Source organism: Carya illinoinensis, chromosome 3, assembly GCF_018687715.1.
Source record: "Carya illinoinensis cultivar Pawnee chromosome 3, C.illinoinensisPawnee_v1, whole genome shotgun sequence".
Taxonomy (NCBI): domain Eukaryota; kingdom Viridiplantae; phylum Streptophyta; class Magnoliopsida; order Fagales; family Juglandaceae; genus Carya; species Carya illinoinensis.
Window position 1 is genome coordinate 37,423,020 of NC_056754.1, and position 19,436 is coordinate 37,442,455.

At 35.5% G+C, this 19,436-nt stretch overlaps 1 protein-coding gene across 6 annotated transcripts; it reads left to right on the forward strand.

Moving 5' to 3' along the window:
- Positions 1–490: 490 nt before the first annotated feature.
- Positions 491–12,047, forward strand: LOC122304170 (sec1 family domain-containing protein MIP3). 6 transcript variants are annotated; one of them, XM_043116257.1, is made up of 9 exons: positions 491–829; positions 1,230–1,265; positions 1,600–1,766; positions 3,967–4,110; positions 6,701–6,850; positions 8,484–8,987; positions 9,425–10,975; positions 11,075–11,143; positions 11,468–12,047. In XM_043116257.1, exons 3-9 carry the CDS (start codon positions 1,719–1,721, stop codon positions 11,594–11,596), a joined length of 2,595 nt encoding a protein of 864 aa, XP_042972191.1. In that variant the 5' UTR covers positions 491–829; positions 1,230–1,265; positions 1,600–1,718; the 3' UTR covers positions 11,597–12,047. The 6 variants fall into 6 exon arrangements, with proteins under 6 accessions (XP_042972191.1, XP_042972190.1, XP_042972195.1 ...); XM_043116256.1 differs by lacking the exon at positions 1,230–1,265; XM_043116258.1 differs by lacking the exon at positions 1,230–1,265 and having other exon boundaries at positions 509–635.
- Positions 12,048–19,436: the final 7,389 nt, after the last annotated feature.

Here is a 19,436-nt window from a genome sequence, read left to right on the forward strand (position 1 = left end):
TTTCAATCATATGCCGTATTTATCACTATTTGATGATAAAGAAGCATGCAATAAATGATCATTCAATAGTAGTAAATATGTCATATCTTACTTAGTGTGATGCAAGTGAAATGATAGCATAATGTATAGAATTTTCCATATTATTAAGAACAAGAATGGTGCTAATATGCTTGATGTGTCTTTAATTTATTTACATATTTTTCAATAATTTTTTAAAAATAATTTTAAAATATTAAAAAATTAACTAATAATTACTTTCTTAATTATTAAAAAAAATGCTAAAAAAGTCAAATTTACCGGGTAAATTCAATCACAGTATCATTTTCGAGTCCTGGTATGGATACAGGAATCCCACAAAGGATCCCACATACGGGAGTCGGTTTTTTTTTTCCTCTCAGAAATTCTGCCATTCCAGTTCCTTCCTTCCCGTTCCAAAACTTCCCATCCCACCAGAAACTTTGCCATTCTCGTCCTTCCTGTAGATCAACTCTGTCATTCCTGCTTCCCCTAAGCTGCCATTCGTGTACGTACAACTGCAATTTTGTTTTTTGCCGTTTGCAGTTGTCCCCGGCCTCGTCCCTGTCGTCTTCGCCGGAATTTACAGTCCCCGACGTTGCAGCCCTGCTCGCCGGCAGGTATAACTGAGATGGGCATGTTGATTAACCTTAGCATTGCGCTATGCCGTTGCAGCGAATACTAACTTGCACCGAGCTGAAAATGTCGCTCAAAACCTAGACAATACCCCAAATCCCCCCCCCCCCCCCCCCCCTCTCCTCTCTCCCTATCGTGCTTTTGAAGGTCAAACATATACTACCCCTCGCTGTTTCAGGTTTTGTTACTTATTTCTTTATTCAATTTCCCTTACGTTTCTGCTATTTTCCTAAACTCTTCTACGTTTTATGTGAATTGAATCCCAACAAACCCTTTTACAACTTCACCAAAAAAATTTCCAATCTAGGATTTCAATTTTGAAATTTTTTTATGTTTTCTTTGGTGCTTTTTTCTATCATTTAACGAAGACAAGACAATGGTGTGTGATTGACTGCTCTATATCATATATACCATCCGATTGTTTTGAACGTTAAAAATATCCGATTTTTCTGAAACTAAAAGAGCAAAAATTAAAAAGAAAATTTTTCCCGATGGGGCTAATAGGACTTTACATATTCTTTGTTCTAGACGTTACATAATCTTTACTCTCTCTCCCTCCCTCTCTCCCTTTTTTTCAGCTTTCTTAGCGACCAAACGGAGAATTATGCATTCTTGTAAGTTTTTCAGTTATGGAATTTGTGATGCCTGTGAAAATAGCGAATCATTTGGTTCAATAAGTTCATATATTTCTATTAAATTCCCATTTAGTCATGGCTATACTTTTATTAACTGAATTTTCAATTTTGGGAAATGTCCAAGTGCTACTTTAACCGATCTCTGGATAAGCAAAAAAAATTGATGCGAACAATTTTTGTTTTTTTGAATGTCTTTGAAGATATAAAATTGATTTAATATTACCTCTTCTATTCTCATTGCATGAGTTTTATTTTTTTTTAAATCAATGGTTAAATGTGTAGGTTTCTCATTAGTTGAAAGATGTATTTGTAGGCATGCTGATGAATTGGTCCAGCGACTTGCAAAGATTGGAATTCTCATTAAATGATTTGAGAGATTATTTGTTCTGAGTTTTTCTTTTCGTCTTTTACTGAAGTCTAGTAGCTTCAAAGATGGCTTTGGTTGATGTGACCAAAACTTGCCTCGATTCCATTCACCAGGTATGTGATATTTTCTTGGACGAATGTTGAGTTTCCCTTTGTCTAAAAGCTATGCTTTCTAAGAGTTTTCTGCTTATCTATTCATTTATAATTAGTTGACATGACATAAAATATTAATTGTATCATAACATGAGTTGTATATGACTCATACCAAGTGCCCATCTAAGGTATAGTTTACGCCCCTATCACAGTACATTATGCCATTGTTCTTTCTGGTAGAGGGGATGATTAGATGGTGTGGAGATTAAATAGAAATGGTGAGTTTGATGTCCATTCATTCTATGAAAGTTCTCCCTTGACTCCCTTGAAAGAGTATTGCACTGAGGTACTGTAAAAGGTAGTTTTTTTTTTGTTTCATGGACTGCCTCCTCGGGTAAAATGCTGATAGCTTACACTCTTATAAAAGGGAACCTTTTTTATGGATTGGTGCTTTGTAAATCAAACAGGTTCTGTAGATCATATGCTACTTCAATTTTTAGTCATGAAAGCCTGAAAGGTCTCTTCTAGAATGGCTTCCCAAACACACCCCCCACCCCCCCCTCCCCCTCCTTCCTTCCTTCCTTCCTTCCTTGCTTCCTTTTCTCTCTTCTCTCATTTTGAGTCTATGTAATGCCGAAAGAGGTAGTTATTATGCTTTCTTTTTGAGGGGCAAAATATAGCTATCACAGAATTAGTATAATTTGGAATGTAGGCCCACTTTTTTATTTTATTTTTTTTTATTGAAGTGGATTCCTTGGCATGAATGAAAATTTTGGACTTCCAAAGTGGTGGAGATCACTACAAATATTACAGAAGTTGATTATTATTTGATTGGATGAATACTTTGGTGTTCTTCCTTTTCCTTCTATCTTGAGAATTTTGATCTTTTGAATTTATAGATTGTGTTTTTTTTCTGGAGAATCTATCATATGCTGCATCTATGATTGAAGTTTCCCTTTTTTGTTCTGAATAATATTCTATTAACAACATGCTAGTCTAATACATTCCTTTGTTACTCGCTGGGGCCCAGAGTGTTTGTTTTATTTTTGAGTGCAGTTATATTGAATTGAAAGACCAATGTTTCTATTGGGTTTGGGTTTTCTGCAATTCAATATAGGGTTGTGCAAAAACACCGCCTATCTAACTCCACTCCGATATCTTGTAATACCTTATATTGTTTGATTGTGTACAGGAAGGTAGTGAATAGGATCCTACACTAATTGGGAGGGAGAGTTTTTTTTTTTTTTTTCCTTCAACCTTTTCAAATCCCCAAATAAAAATAATATTAAAAAATTATATTCTAATAATATTTTAATTTTATAATATTTTTTATTCAAAATTTTCTCTCTTTTCCCAAAATCCCAAAACCCTACAAAATCCCATAACTCAAACTATCTCACTATTATTCACAAACTATCTTACTACTATTTACAAAATTCTCATCTCATCTCACTCCCCAAGTTTGTCCTAACTCAAACTATCTCACTACTATTCACTAACTATCTTACTGCTATTCACAAAATTATCATCTCATCTCATTCCCTAAGCATGCCCTAAGGTAACGTTTGAATGCTAAGGTGATCTTAGATGATTTGTGAATAGTAGTGAATAATAGTGAAAAAGTAGTAAATAGTTTGTGAATAGTAGTGAGCTGTTTGTGAATGGTCTAAAAGCCTAAAAGCGGCAAGACCATTAGGCTGCTAATTGCTACTGGTCTGGTTTAGAATGGCGCAATCTAAATATATCAAGTAAATTTTATTTATTATAAAATAAAAGTCCGAGTCGAAGTTGAGCCAACGAAATTCTGTTGGACTCCGGCTCCAGCGTTTTCAGAATTTGAACTCCGACCCCAATTCTGAACCCCTAAAACTCCAACTTCTATAAGAAAGGAGTGGAAGCATAAATTTGAATGGAGTCAAATTTAAGAGTGTTTGCACGCCCCTATGCTCTACTCTGTTTATCTCCCTAATCAATTCTTCATGAGTGGATTAGAGGATCCTTATCTTTCTTCTCGCTCTCTCTATTTTTGTTTTCATTTGAAACTTTCTTGAGTTGAAGGGTTTTCTATGATATGACTTTTTTAGCTATCATGGTACAGTTCTGCAACTTGTGCTACACAAATTTGTCACTAAGAAAATTTGTTGGTTAGGTATTAACTGGGCATGTGATTATAAAAGTCCATTGCTCTGCTAATTAGTTGAGTAATTGATCTCGTCTTTAGATATCAGAGCACATTGAAGGTGCCACTCTTTACCTTGATGCTGGTTCTACAGAAAGTTTCCAATTTATTGGGGCGTTTCCTGTGTTGCTCAACCTTGGAGTTTGTGCTGTTTGTAGTTTGGAGAACCTGTGTTCTCTTGATGTGGTAAGTTAATTGTGTCCTGTGTTTTTTAAAATTATGTTATTGCTTCTTTCAACTTGTCCTGAATAAATTTCAATGCTTTACCTTTTTTTTTTTCACTTGTCAAAAAAAAAAGAAAAAAAAGAAAAAAAAAAACAGATTTGAATACTTCTGCATGTCAGCTGAGCCTACTTCATGAAAAAGAATGTGTTTGTGATGTTGTGCTTGTGTTTATGTTTGTCAATACATGTTTGTGCTTATACATTTACACCTATCTCTTCCAACATCTAGCCATATAGACATTAATAAATTTATGGGCCAATCCATGCTATTTAATCATCTCGTGGATAACAAGATTTATTGCCTACAAAATCATCTTATAGAATACAAATATATTGCCCCTATCTCAAGTGAAAAATGCTTAATACAAGCGCCCAACGTAAACGTTGAGGAGTCAAGGCTACCAACGTGGAAAAATGGAAACACTGCATTTTCATAATGCATCAAAATGATAGAGTAATATGAAGTCCTCCCTCCCAACGTTGCCCTTCCTCCCTTCGTCTTCCCATAGAGTAATACGAAGTCCTTCGAAGCCTCCCTCCGAAATAGAGTCCTTCATTTTCACAGCTTAGGGTTTGCATCTTCTTCTTCTCATCTTCTTCGTATCTTTCAAATAGAGTCCTTCGTCTTCGCAGCATCGTCTTCGCAGCATCGTCTTCGCATCGGCTTCACAGCTTCGGAGCTTCGTCTTCTTATCCTCTTCTACCATGCGAGCAAGCTTTGGTTTTCCACTTCGTATTCTCCTTCGTGTTTCAGATCTGCGATTTCATCTCCCTTCGTGGTCTCCTTCTTAGCCTTCCTTAGAACTCTTCGTCTTCTCCATGAACCCATGAGCCACAGCCACTCCCCCCTTCCTTGTTCTATGGTGAAATTGTTAAATTCCTTCCTTGTAAGAGTCACAGTCTGGTAGGATTGTAATTTGGCTAGCGAGAAATACAAACAAATGATGATAACCACAAAGAAATATGAAAGCATAGAAGGTGTTTGAGAAAATGTCAAGAGAGAATGGAATTGAAACTGGCCTTTCCTGGTGGGTTTCGCCATTACTGGAACCATATTTATTGAACAGTTCCGATACTCTAAAGAAATACCATTACTGGAATGGCGAAACCCTCTAAGTTCTCTCTTGGTCTTTCCGGTGTTCTTAAGGGTGTTTTTCTTGCTTTCGTTTCCATAGGTGCCCTGAGGCTTGATTACTAGAATGGCAAAACCCACCAAGTTCTCTCTAAAAACAAATCGGTGACTTGATTTTTTTATTTCTTTTGTTTTTTTCATTAAATTGTTCCAAGTCCCTGATTACTTTTTGATTGCTTTTGTTTCTTTTTTCAATTAAATTGTGCCACGTTCCCCGATTACATCCTGTTTGCACAACAGCGACTGTACCTAGCAGAGCTGATCTCAAGCATATTCTAATTTCTAGTGTTGGAGAGGACTACTGTCATGGAGGGGATTAGTTGGGGACAAAATCAAGGACTTTGTGGTTGGAGGGAAAGTGTGCGAAATTTTTCCGTAGTATGACTAATTCAGATAACAGGAATAACTCCATTGAGTCCTTGCCTGTTAATGGTGTGGTTTCTTCTATTTGTTTCAAAATTCAAAATCGTATTTTGTAGTTTTATAAGAGTTTATATACTTAGTTGTTCAAGTGGAGGCCTAATATTGACCGTCTTTTATTTGATTCTGTTGATGGAGAGGAGGCTAGTTGTCTGAAAAGATCATTCAAGGAATTTGAAATTTTTGAGTTATGAAAGCATTGACTGGACAGAGACCTGGGCTTATTAGCATTAGGAGGACTAAGGTTGCGTTTGGATGTTGAGCTGAGCTGAGCTCTTTATGAATAGTAGTGAGTTGGGTAGATGAAGTGAGTTATGTGGGGTCCATCTAAAATGAGTTTAAATGTATTTGAATGTTAAGATGAGTTTAGTACTATTTATGAGAAATTGAAAAAGGTTGTGGGTCCCACGTATAAAAATATGTTGAGTTGAAAAAGGTTGTGGGTCCTACATATAAGGAGGTTTTGAGTTAAGATAAGTTTAGTAATTTGAGAGTTGGGTGCTTGGATGTTAGACTCAACTTAAAATTAGACTGAACTGAGTTGATTTTAGCTGAGTCTTGCAACCAAACGGGGTGTAAGTATCCCCAGAGAGTGGCATTTTTTTCTAGACAACTCCTCAATCAAAGATTCTCACTTTGGATCAGTTAAGGAAGAGATATGCGTCGATGATTAATTGCTTTTGTATGTGAAGAAGCAATGGAGAACCTGGCAATCATCTGACTGTTTTGCTTGATGTGATGTTTATGGAGAGAAATAATTGAAGTTTTTGAAGTTGAGGTATCAGTGGAGAACTTAAATTTCTTTCTTAAAAACCTCTATCTTTGGTGGTGGCACTCAAATTTGTGATACTATTCCTTTTTTTTTTTTATCTGGATTTTGATTTTCTTGTTCCTTTTAATATTTAGGTCTATCTTGTATACTTGTATTTTCACCTCTGTTTTGAACTTGAATAAAATTTCAGTTACTTTTCATAAACTTTCTATTTGCTTCTGTCCCAAGGTGGTTGATTGGAACTTGAAGTCTGATACTGTGAGCAAAATAGCGGTCATCACATCCCGTCTACTAAGTGATGCGCATCGGTACATTTTACGTTGCCTAGCTAGTCATGAAGGTGTTCATCGTTGTACTATATTTACACCTATCTCAGAGGTGCTTCTTCTGGTTATGGCTTTTGGTTTTGATTTATAGATTTTATTATTGTTTTCTCCCTTTAACATTTTGTTCATTTCCTCTGCTTATTTTGCTGTATATTGTTTGTAACTTTGATCATACTTGTAAAATAAATTTTATAAGTATTTGCTATTGAACAAAATGAGTTGATCAAACTTATTTTAACATTGAAAATCATGTGAAATTATGTCTCCAGGCTCTATTTTTTACCAATTCATTTATTTGATCAAAAGTTAGTTGAAACTTAAACTAATTGATTTCAACATGAGAATAAATAGAAGTCTCGTTCTCAACTTGGCCCATATACCCATGAAAGTTAACCAAAACATTTATTTTGGATTATGAAAATCCTTTCCAAATCATTTTCCTTTAAAACGGTTCTTATGGTTTATGACAAGAAAACTATACAGTTGCACATTTAACTTTGGAAAACCTACCTAGCCCAAAATACATTAATGAGTTCCATAATATCAATATTGAATTAGTTACCAATGTGAGTCATGGTGGTCATTGTTATATAACCTCAAAATGATCTTCAATAGGATTGAATCTAAATAGAAGTCCCAGTTATTGATTTACAAAAATATTATTACTATAATAAAAAAATATTATTATTTAACTTCTTGTTTCTTGACAGCCATACAAGAACTGAAAGTACAAGTTTCTTCTCCTTTGTTTTTGAAAGACCTAGGAGGGGAATAGTAGTAGAAAGGGAAAAGTAGCTCCTTCTCAAATGTTTTAAGCTTGAGTAGTTTTGCTTGTTTGCCCATGAAATGCTTGTGTTTGCCCATGAAATGAAATATGCTGGAGATTGTTACTTCTGTCTCTGAGATTATGCATATGGAACCCTTTCTAAAGTATGTGACATGGCCTTCTAAATTACTCATTTAGAATTCTTCAATTACAAAGCTGCATTGCATTCCTCAATTTTTCAATTACTCATTCTTCAGACCTTTGAAATTTCAAATTGTCTATTGACATGGCCTTCTAAATTATCTTACATTTATGTGACCAAATTATGGTCATTTAGCAAAAGAATCGATGGCATGGCTTAACAACTTCAAAATTCATATATGTTATAGATGGTAAATCATGAGATTAGTAAATGCTTGTATTTCTGGTAATAATGGTGTCATTTAATATTGTAAATCGTTCTATGTTTTGAGCTGATCAACTGTAGACAGACACAAACCCCTAGGGGGGCCTCAAGTGGTAAAGGCCTTAGGCTTGGGGGTATGCTCCCCCTAGGTCTAAGGTTCCTATCCCCTTGGGTGCAACCAGTCTCTAGGGGCCATCGGACTGGGGTATTTTTCCCCTTGAATTACCCGAGGTGCACTTTGCAGGAAACTCCCCGCCGAGGGCGTGTGCACCTCTGGGATTAGTCGGGACACTATTCCTGGACACCCAATGCCAATCAAAAGATAAAAATAAAAAACTGTAGACAGACACAGAATCGTTCCTTATATTATATGTGCAACAAGACAATTATTTTGGAAGGACTAATGGCTTGAATAAGAAATACAATATCACTTTTTTGGCAATTGAGAGGTCATTTCTGGTCATCTATTTTGGATGTTGCCACTGAATCTTATTGAAAGCTTCCAAAATGCAGATGGCTCACTCTTCATATCCTGATTCGCCCCTGGGACCCGATGCATATCATGAGTACGAATCCTTGCTTGTCCAAGATTATGAGGAACTTGTTAAGAAATCCAAGACAAAGTCTACACTGCCAAAAGATAACAACTTAAGGGAAACCTCAACCTTTGAAGATGAAGGATGGTCACAACTCACCTCCAGTGAAGGGGACATTCCTCCCCTTGAATCTAGTTTAACTGGAAGAGATATATACAATAAAATAGGTCACCCTGAAGACATAGGGCAAAAGTTGGTTGTTTCTGTGCATCACTTCCCCATGATCTTGTGTCCTTTTTCACCAAGGGTCTTTGTTTTTCCTTCCAAAGGATCAATTGCTGAAGCGTACTTGTCAGCTGAACACAAGGATTCCCTTAGTCCAGGATTGCCTCCCTTAAGTACTGGATTGCTTTCTGATGGTGATGATGTTTCTCCTGGGGCAACTCTTACAGCACATTTTCTTTATCATCTGGCTGCCAAGGTATTAAGTTCTTTGCATGCCCTTAAAGGATAATTGTAAATGTTAAAAAAAATGGGACACAAATAAATAGAACTCTAGAACACACCATATCAAGGAATTGAAGTATCCCAAGCACTTGTACTAATGTTATCTTTCCTTTTTAATTTGTCTTTGGATAAAATGACTTCTCCTTGCCACAAAAAGTGGGGATGAAGGATAGGATCACAGGTTCAATCCCTTATGGTGGATGCTACCTAGTTCCCAATATGCTTACTGTCATTTTCGTTGATATAATTTCATTGAGGAAGAGTAGAAATAATTCTCGTGAGAACATGTAAGATGTCTCCCAATTGAAAGCATGTCATCAGTCCTTCCAGCACTTGACAGGTGAATGTTCCCCTTTTTGTAATATGTTAGGTTGTCTTCATGACCATGGTCTCTTTTTCTTAATCTTGTAGATGGACTTGAAGATGGAAATATTTTCCCTTGGTGATCTGTCTAGAACTGTCGGGAAGATATTGATGGACATGTCAAGTCTTTATGATGTTGGCCGCCGTAGACGATCAGCGGGGCTGTTAATAGTTGACCGCACACTTGATCTTCTAACCCCCTGCTGCCATGGGGACTCACTGGTTGACCGCATGTTTTCATCTTTGCCCCGTAGGGAAAGAACAACATCCTCTAACCAAATGAAAGGCTCACAAACCCAACTCAAGCATGGCCCTTCTAATCTGCAGCGTGCTCCTCTCGATGTTCAGATACCACTTCAAGAGATTTTAAGAGAAGAAGATTGCAAGACAGATAATCTTCGGCTTTTGGAAAGCATTGAAGCTTTTCTGTGTGCATGGGATTCTAGTAACTCTGCCTCTCAAATTGTAGATTTAACTAATCTAAGCAAAAAAGATAACAATAAAGGTTCCCTTAACTCTGAAGTTGAGCTATTTAGTGGATCCTTTGTCTGCACCGAAAATTTCTGTGGAACACCATATTTGCAAGCTATACTAGATAGAAGAACCAAGGACGGGGCCATACTGGTAAAGAAATGGCTCCAAGAAACATTGCGTCGAGAAAATATAAATGTGAATATGAAAAGTCATCCTGGCTTTGCCGTATCACAGTTGCAACCTATGATTAAAGCACTAGCTAGAAGCCAACCATCTTTGCTGAGGAATAAAGGAATTATTCAGTTAGCGGCAGCTGCAGTAGTTGCCCTTGATGAATCACATTGTGCCAGATGGGATGCATTTATCAGTGCTGAAAACTTATTGAGTGCAAGTGCGGGAGACACAACCCAGAGTCTCGCAGCTCAAATTGGAGATATTGTCATTAAGAGTGCTTTGGTGGGATCACATCAACAGAAGGATGGAAAAACGAAGGCATCACAAGGGGTACTTTCTTTTCAGGATGCTTTGCTTCTTATTGTTACTGGTTATATATTAGCTGGTGAGAATTTCCCCACCTCTGGATTGGACGGACCTTTTTCTTGGCAAGAGGAGCATCTACTGAAAGAGGCTATCGTGGATGCTATTCTTGAAAACCCATCAGTAGCAAAACTAAAGTTTCTCCATGGTCTAGCAGAAGACCTTGAAGCCAACCTGAACAGGATGAGATTTGAGGAAACCAGACAAGTCTCTTCAAATCAATTACAAATTGATGATTTTGATGATGATCAATGGGGTAGCTGGGGTGATGAAGAAACTGAGAACAATAATGACAAAGAGCAAGTGTACGGTGATATGCAGCTGAAGTTGGAGTTGCGTGATAGGGTAGATAACCTTTTCAGGTTCCTTCACAAATTATCGAGCTTGAAGACAAGGAACTTACCATTGAGAGATGGGGCATATACTTCAGAAAGTAGTTTTATTGGGGATCCCTATACAAATAAAGGATTACTTTATAAGCTTCTAACCAGGGTTTTGGGCAAGTATGACGTACCTGGGTTGGAATACCATTCCTCTACTGTCGGGCGACTTTTCAAAAGTGGTTTTGGAAGATTTGGCCTTGGGCAGGTAATGTTTACCCTTACCATTTATTTTATATAGGAAATTTGTAGAGTTCCCTTGCTACAATTGTCGAAATAAGCTCACATTGCCTTCTCAATTCTGCAGGCAAAACCTAGTCTTGCTGACCAAAGCATCATTATTGTTTTTGTTATCGGGGGCATCAATGGTCTTGAGGTTTGAAATTCTTTAATACTTTAGATTAACTTATCAAAAAAAAATTCTTTAATACTTTAGATTAGTTTTCTTCTGCCTTTCCTAACGTGATATGCTCTGTTTCTATTTTTGAGCGTTTGAATAAGGATACCAACTAAAATGATGTCCCTTTTCTTTCCTAAATGGGTGTTATCCGGACTGGCAGAGTTGTGTTAGGCTGTTGGTCTGTCCTTCAAAAGTAGTTTAATCTATTTTAGAACGATTCTTCGTCTTCACTATGAAAAACATGTCACCTGGATACCTTTTCGAAGAAACATAAAGTTGTTCTCTCTTTTGTGTCTCAAGGTACGCGAAGCTCAGGAGGCTTTATCTGAAGCTGGAAGACCTGACATCGAATTGATTATTTGCGGAACTACTTATCTATCTCCCGATGACATGCTTGATTTGCTATTGGGGGACTCCAGTTACTTTTGATTCCTCAAGTCTGTAAAAGATAGAGCAAGATGAAGAGAATGAATCTTAAATGTTGGTTGCTAACAGTACATGTGCTGTTTGTCGAAGTTTCCAGCCATCTAAATCTATACACACACACACACACTAGTGGAGGGCAACGATGCACGTATGCCTAGCTGGGTTTCTTGGTTATTTTACCCACAAATTTGTTCACAGCAAGCTTAATCAAAGTTGAACAAAAACATAGATCTGTCCTCTCTTTTTTTCTTTCGTTTTTTTTTTTTTTTCATTATCATTGTAGTTCTGTGCCATATTGGACAAGACCAATTGAGACAACATTGAAATTTTTGTGTTGTTGATTGAATATGTCTGGGTCTGCAGCAAGTTGAATCATTCATTGGTTTTTTGAAACTTCTAATGCTATATTCTCTATAAATAGTAAATGCTCCTATATATTAAATATTTAATGGGATTAAATGATCAATAAATATATAAATAATTTATAAACAGGAAAATTGAGAACTGAAAAATAATTATTTTTGGTAAGCAGTATAATTAGAGTATTGAAATTTTTACCTTTGAGAATAGAAGTGTTTTTTTTTTTTTTTTGAAACATTCATCAATACTTTTCATTCATTCATAAAATGTGTTACGAGACAACAACATTCACTTAAACTCTCAAAATACAATCACTCACTTAACTTTCCTCATTGCTACAAGACATTTCTCTAGCAATTATACTAGTAATTTCTGAAGGTCCATCCTTAATCCAGCACCACTCCCCTTCCATACTCAAAGCTCTCTTAGCTAATGTGTGGGCCACACAATTTCCTTCTCTATGAATGAAGCTCATTGACCAATCAGGCCTCATTAACAACCTACTACGTATATTGACATACTGCTGCTCCATCCATGCACAGTTGCCCCCTACCCCTGTTACCCCTTTAACCACCCTGTCAGCATCTCCCTCAAATACCACCCTCTTGACATCAAGTTCCAAAACAAGCTCCATAGCTCTCCAAAGAGCAGCTGCTTCAGCCATATCAGAGTTGCCACTAAACTGTTTAGAAGAACTTAAGGTAAACAGAACCTCTCCCACATGGTTCCTTGCCACTATACCCAAGCCTAATTTAAAATTGTTCTTATCTATAGTCGCATCAAAGTTTACCTTAGAAACACCCTCATCTGGTGGCATCCATTTGATGTTCTTTCTTGTCTGAACATGAGGCCCCTTCAGTTTGTTTAGTTCAGCACGAGCTCCTTGAAAGCTTTGAAGACTGGTCATTGCTGCATTAATCACTCTCCTTGGACTCTCAAACTTACTTTCAAAAAACATCATGTTTCTCCTAGTCCATAGTCCTCTCAGTATCATAGATACTGCTTCTAATTTACTCTGCTGCAATCGGGTTTGCATTTCAGACCATATCACAAAAAAGACTTTTTCTTCACTAGGCCATTTCTGAAGGCCACTCCCACTCTCTGCCCATACATCACTTGCAGCTGGGCATGACCATAGGACATGGCATATTGTTTCTTCACCCCTTTGACATATCTGACATGTTGCATCTTCAATTATTTTTCTCTGCACCAGATTCTGCCTTGTTGGTAATATGCTCTTCAAAGCCTTCCACACAAACTGTTTTGTAGGATTAGGTACATTTAGTCTCCAAACCCCTTCCCAAATTTGCTTCTGAACTTCTTTATTAGAGCATTCCCCGACCATAGATTTTCCCAAGGCATTGCCTAAATGATAGACACTCCTCACAGAAAACCTACCATCCTTGGTGAAGCCCCACATCATTTCATCCCCCCCTGCCAACTTAAGGGTATACTGCAAATCTGAGCTGCCTCCTCCCTGCTAAACATATCCCCTACCAAGCTCTCATTCCAGCAATGCAAATCCTCAAAGATAAGAGAGCTTACCTTCGAGTCTGCAGATAGAGTATTAATAGGTGATCTCACTTTAAAATTTGAGCCATTATGTAGCCACTTATCCTTCCAAATAGAGATACTCTTCCCATTACCCACTCTCCATACCATACATGCTTTCACCAAATCTTGTGCAGCTAGTAAACTCCTCCACATAAAAGAGGGCTTATATCCAATCTTTGCATCAATAAACTGACAGTTTCTGAAATACTTTTCCTTAAAAATCTTTGCTACCAAAGAATCACACTTTATTTGTAACATCCACCCTTGTTTGGCTAACATAGCCTTATTAAACCCATCAATATCTCTAAACCCCATCCCACCTTCCTTTTTATTTTCTCCCATTTTATCCCAACTCTTCCAATGAATACCCCTACTATCCTTTTTACCACTCCACCAAAAACTTGCAATAATAGAATTGATCTCATTACACAACTTCCTTGGAAATCTAAACACATTCATTGTGTAAGTAGGAATAGACTGTAAAACAACCTTAATTAACACCTCTCGACCAGCACTGGACAAAAAGGAATTTTTCCAACTTCTTATCCTCCTCCACACCCTTTCTTTTATATTTCTGAAAGTTTCATACTTTGATCTTCCAATCATAGTTGGAAGACCAAGATATTTACCATAGTCATCACAAACAACATCACCAGCCTCGGCTACAACTTCTCTTTTTATAATCTCACTGGTATTAGAACTGAACAAGATTGCAGTCTTCTGTCTATTCAGCTTTTGGCCTGAGGAAACTTCATACAGTAGCAAAAGCTCATGTATAGTCAACCACTCTTCTTTACTTGCCTTGCTAAAGATCACACAATCATCAACAAAGAGGAGATGATTGATTCTGGTCCCACCTCTTATAGCAACTACCCCTTTTATACTCCCTTTAGCAGCAGCATCACTCAACATGGAACTAAGTCCCTCAGCACATAGGATAAACAGGTAAGGAGACAAAGGGTCACCTTGCCTTAGTCCTCTAGTAGGCATGAAAGTATCACCTATCTTTCCATTCACCACAACTGAATATCTAACCGATTCTACACACTTCAAAATCAATTGGATCCATTGATCACAGAAACCCAGCTTCTTCATTATAGACCTCAAAAAAGTCCACTCTATTCTATCATATGCCTTTGACATATCTAGCTTTAGAGCCATGCTTCCTTCTCGTCCTCTTTGTCTTGCTTTCATGGTATGAAGAATCTCATAGGCCACCATCACATTGTCAATAATTGATCTACCTAGAACAAAAGCACTTTGTAGCCTAGATATTATAAAAGGTAATACATGCTTAAGCCTATTTGCTAGAACTTTTGCTATGAGCTTATACAAGACATTGCATAAAGAAATAGGTCTAAACTCATTAACAGAAAGAGGAACATCTACTTTAGGAATAAGCACAATATTTGTAAATTGCAACTCACTTGGCATATCTCCCCCATTTAGTACATTTAGAACTGTCTTACAAACTTTAGGACCCACTGTTGCCCAGTGATGTTGGTAGAAGTCTGCTCCAAACCCGTCTAGCCCAGGTGATTTGAAAGGCCCCATCTGTTGAAGGGCTTCCAGAACCTCCTCTTGCTGAAAGGGAGCCACAAGTTCATCATTCATTGCTCTTGTCACTTTTGTGTCCACACTTTGCAAACAGACATCTATATCTTCTTCCTGTGGATTCGAAGTAGAAAAAATCTTCTGAAAATGATCCTTGAAAGCACTGGCAATATCAGATTCTTCACTTCTCAAAATACCATCTGCATCTCTGATATGTTTTATAAAATTCTTTTTCTTTCTTTGTGTTGCACATGCATGAAAAAACCTTATATTTTTGTCCCCCCCTTGGTACCAATGCCTTTTTGCCCTTTGCCTCCATTTAAGATCCTCTTTCTGAAGTAAAACCCCACTTCATTTTGTAGTCTTACTATCTCCTCCTAATTATACTAGTTTTCATCATCCTGCAATTGTTTTAGTATAGCAGATTTCTGATTAATCTCCTTTTCCAAGTCTGAAAAATGAGATTTCTGCCATCTTGATAAGGATACTCTACAGTTTCTTAGAGTTTGTTGGACATCTCTTATGGGATCAACATTTGAACTTTCCTGCATCCATACATTGCTTATAATTTCTTTACATTCTTCCTCATGACCCCAAGCCACTTCATACTTGAAAGACTTATGACAGCCTCTTCTCTGTGCAGGTAGCTCTTGAGTTGAAAAGAATAAAGGTCTATGATCCGAGCTTCTTGCCACCAGAGTTTCCACTCTAATTGAGTTGAAAAACCCCAACCATTCACTGTTTGCTAAGCCTCTATCTAGTCTCTCTATAGTAAAAGTGTCATCCTTGTGTCTATTGCACTAGGTAAACTTGGAATTCGACCATCCCAAGTCAAATAAGCCCCCCATATCTACCACATATCTAAATTTCTGCATTATCTATGGTTGGTATGCTTTAATGTTATAATATAAAGATGAATTAAATAATATGTTTTGTAGAATTCAGTTTAAGAAGCTTTTATTTGCAATAATGTAAAGTTGAATTGTTTTATATATAATGTAGGAAATATTTAAAAGTATAGCTAAGTGTCTTTTGTTTCAAAGGAAAAAACAATAAAAATGAATAAAGTTACCTATTCAGTATGATTCATGAAATCAATTGCTGAACAGTCCTCATGAAATTAGTTGCTAAACAACCCAATGTCTCTTCTAAAATTTTGCCAAACATAACAGCAGCTAGTTTTCTTGTACCGTCGTCAAGTTCAACATATGCTTGACAATTACAAATGATGAGAGTATTGTTTTTTTTTTAGGATTTGTAAAAATTACATATTAAAAATTTTTGGAATGAATTATTAAGTGGTAAAATTTGGAGAATAGATACCATGGTTGAGAAACACTTTGATGTTTTGCAGTGGTAACAAATGAAGCTTTCATTATGGTCATCACCAGTTCCGTTGTTACAATTGATGCATGACATGCAGAAAAATATTTGGTGTAAGTTGATGATATTTATCTTTGCCTTGATCTAGAATTTTGTTTTCTACATTACGTTAGGAACAATGTTTTAGACAATGTGGATGGACAAGAATATGAATATGGCACTAACAAAAGTATTTTACCTCCATTGGTTGTAAACTTTTTATCAATCTAGCGACGTCACAATTGTTAGTTTTTTCTCGAACACCAACCGATGATAAAGATGTAGATGAGTACATTAAGGATTTTGCAATAATACTTTCAAGCATTGAATCGTTAATTATTGCCTTCAAAATTTAAAAAGAAAATGTAATTTAAGAAGAAAAAAATAAAAGGGAGTTTAGATATTGAATGTATGTATATGAGAAATTTAAGATCAATAAATATCAATATGATTATGTTGTTTTCAACGTATTAATAAAAGGGAAAGATAGGTTTAAAGCTTTTAATAGAAATGTACTAATGGAGAATTGTTTAAATATGGATTACCATTTTTGCAACGGCTCTGTCTCAGGAAGAAGAGGATTGATCGTAAATATACTTGTCGGTCATGATGAAAGGGACAATCCTATATTATAAATACAGATAATTATTATTTGAAAAATACATGATTTAAAAGAAGATTTAAGAATGTCAATTATTAAAAGCACAATTATAAGAACGAACTCTTAGTTTTGTTGCAACTATAATTGGTTTTGCTCAATTTTTTTTTATTTATAAAAAAAATAATAATTGGTTTTGCTTAAATTATTTTTGAAATTTTTTGGCATTCGTCTTTGACTAATCGACCCCACATAGTTAAACATATAGGATTTCTATGACATTTGAAGGAAAAGAATCAATAGAAATTTTGATAAGTAAAGATTGGAAATTAATTTTAAAAGAGTAAATATAAGGAATTTTTTTACCTCTAATCTATAATATAGATTTCTTGAATAGCAATTGGTTCACTTGTTAATGTTATCTCTCTAGATGGCTTCATATGAATGGCAACGGCTAAGAGGTCTGATTAATAAAATTTAAATTGTTAGTTTGTTGCTAATAAAAAAATTTTAAAATAAATAATAAATTACTTATTTCTGCAATCGAGTCTTTCTAAGGATCTAACTCGTGGATAGAGATGAGGTTGTATTTTGACAGATCTAAATATGTTTAGGATCTAATGGCCTAACATATGCATTCGTAATATAATATGATTGGAAAATGTGCAAAGAGTCATCTCATGAATCAATATCTTTACTAAACAGTGTTGCCTGCACACAATTTCCCTATATCATATGACAAAATGTAAGCGGTAATTTTTTTATAATAATTTTGTTACATAATTTCAAATTATTTTTTATTTTAAGAAAGAAAGCAATTTTGGGAAATATATTTTAAAAAAAAAAGAAGTTATTTTTTCATGATAAAATATAATTATGTATAAGGTAAAATATATATAATCGCTTTTTTTTTTTTTTTTGAGAAAAGAATAACCACAGAAATGAATGTTGTACCTCTTGATCGATCAATGTCAAATTTTGGTACTTTACTAGTGAGTGTTGCCCAGTTCGTTTAGGATATTTCTTTGCCACAATCATTTTAATTTTTCAGTTCTTTGTGCTTGAAGAAATATCTTTTATTGACGTATAAATTGTCCGCATCTTGAAAAGTGACAACCTAGAAAGAAATTAGTCGTATAAGTATAGCACTTGAGAAATTGTATGTAAGAAATGCAGTTAATCAAAATGCAAAATAAAAACTAAGAAGAAAAGAATTCTTTTGAATGATTGACAAAAATTAAAGAACAAAATATTGAAAATACAAAAAATGAAATTGTAATGAACATTTAATTTGCTTGTAGGAGTTAAAATGGAGTTTTAGAACTATATTTGATTACCTGTAAAATATCAATTAGAAGATGCTGATGTTAATAATTCTGTATATACAATATTTTTCGTGCAATTGTTTATGATTCTTCAGTTGAGATTGGTCGTATAAAAATCTTGATTGTAGAAATAGTCTTAGCTTTTGATAAAGCCACATATAATTATCCATATAAGAAAACTGGCCGAGGCAAATATATCTCAACACAATCTAATGTCTGTCATTGTGATTTGTTTATATTCATTGCAAAGTTTAATCTAATAGAAAATTAAGTTCGCTTAAATAGAAAGCCACTATTTTCATCAAGGTTTGGTAATAATGAGATTTTTGGAATAAAAACATTTTTCCCACTATGATGGCTAACTGCAATCTCTACATGAATGACGTTACGATCAAAATTGTGACAAATCAGTTGAGTTTCATTGCATAGTCCTTTTGAATGATTAATGTTCATAAGCAACATGATTGGATAATTTTGTTTGAATAATAACTCATGGGAGGAAGTCCATTTGGGGTTAGAGTATTTAAGAAATCTTCCATAACTGCTTGTTCAGATGCGTAAATCACCTCATCAAAGTTGTACTATCGTTTAAGCTCCCTGGGAAATCTCTAAATTAGCAAAGCATTTATTTCATCAATATAACTGTTCTTCAGTATCAATATAGCTCGATTCATCATAATTGAAATATTTACTAAATAATTAAAAATATCATGGAAAACAACATCTGCCAAATGATCCAAAGAAGCATCATTATTTTCATATGGAATTAACATGGCTGTATGGATTTTGACATGTTTATCAATTGTGATTGGTGGCATTTCATTCCCTAATTCTAATATGTATTTTGAAAAGTTTGAATATAATCTTGTGCGCATATTTTCATTCAAATGAATCTTCTTTAATGTGGAACATAGGTAGGAAGAGACTAAATTTGTTGTTGCCTTATGCCTTTTTGAACCACTGGTAGAATTTGACAGAAATCTCCACCAAACACAATAACCTTTCAGATAGTTCTGAATTGTTGATGTCTTTGAGCATTTTATCCAATACTTCTATGGCTTCTTTTCTTGATATAGGAGTTTTGTCCCAT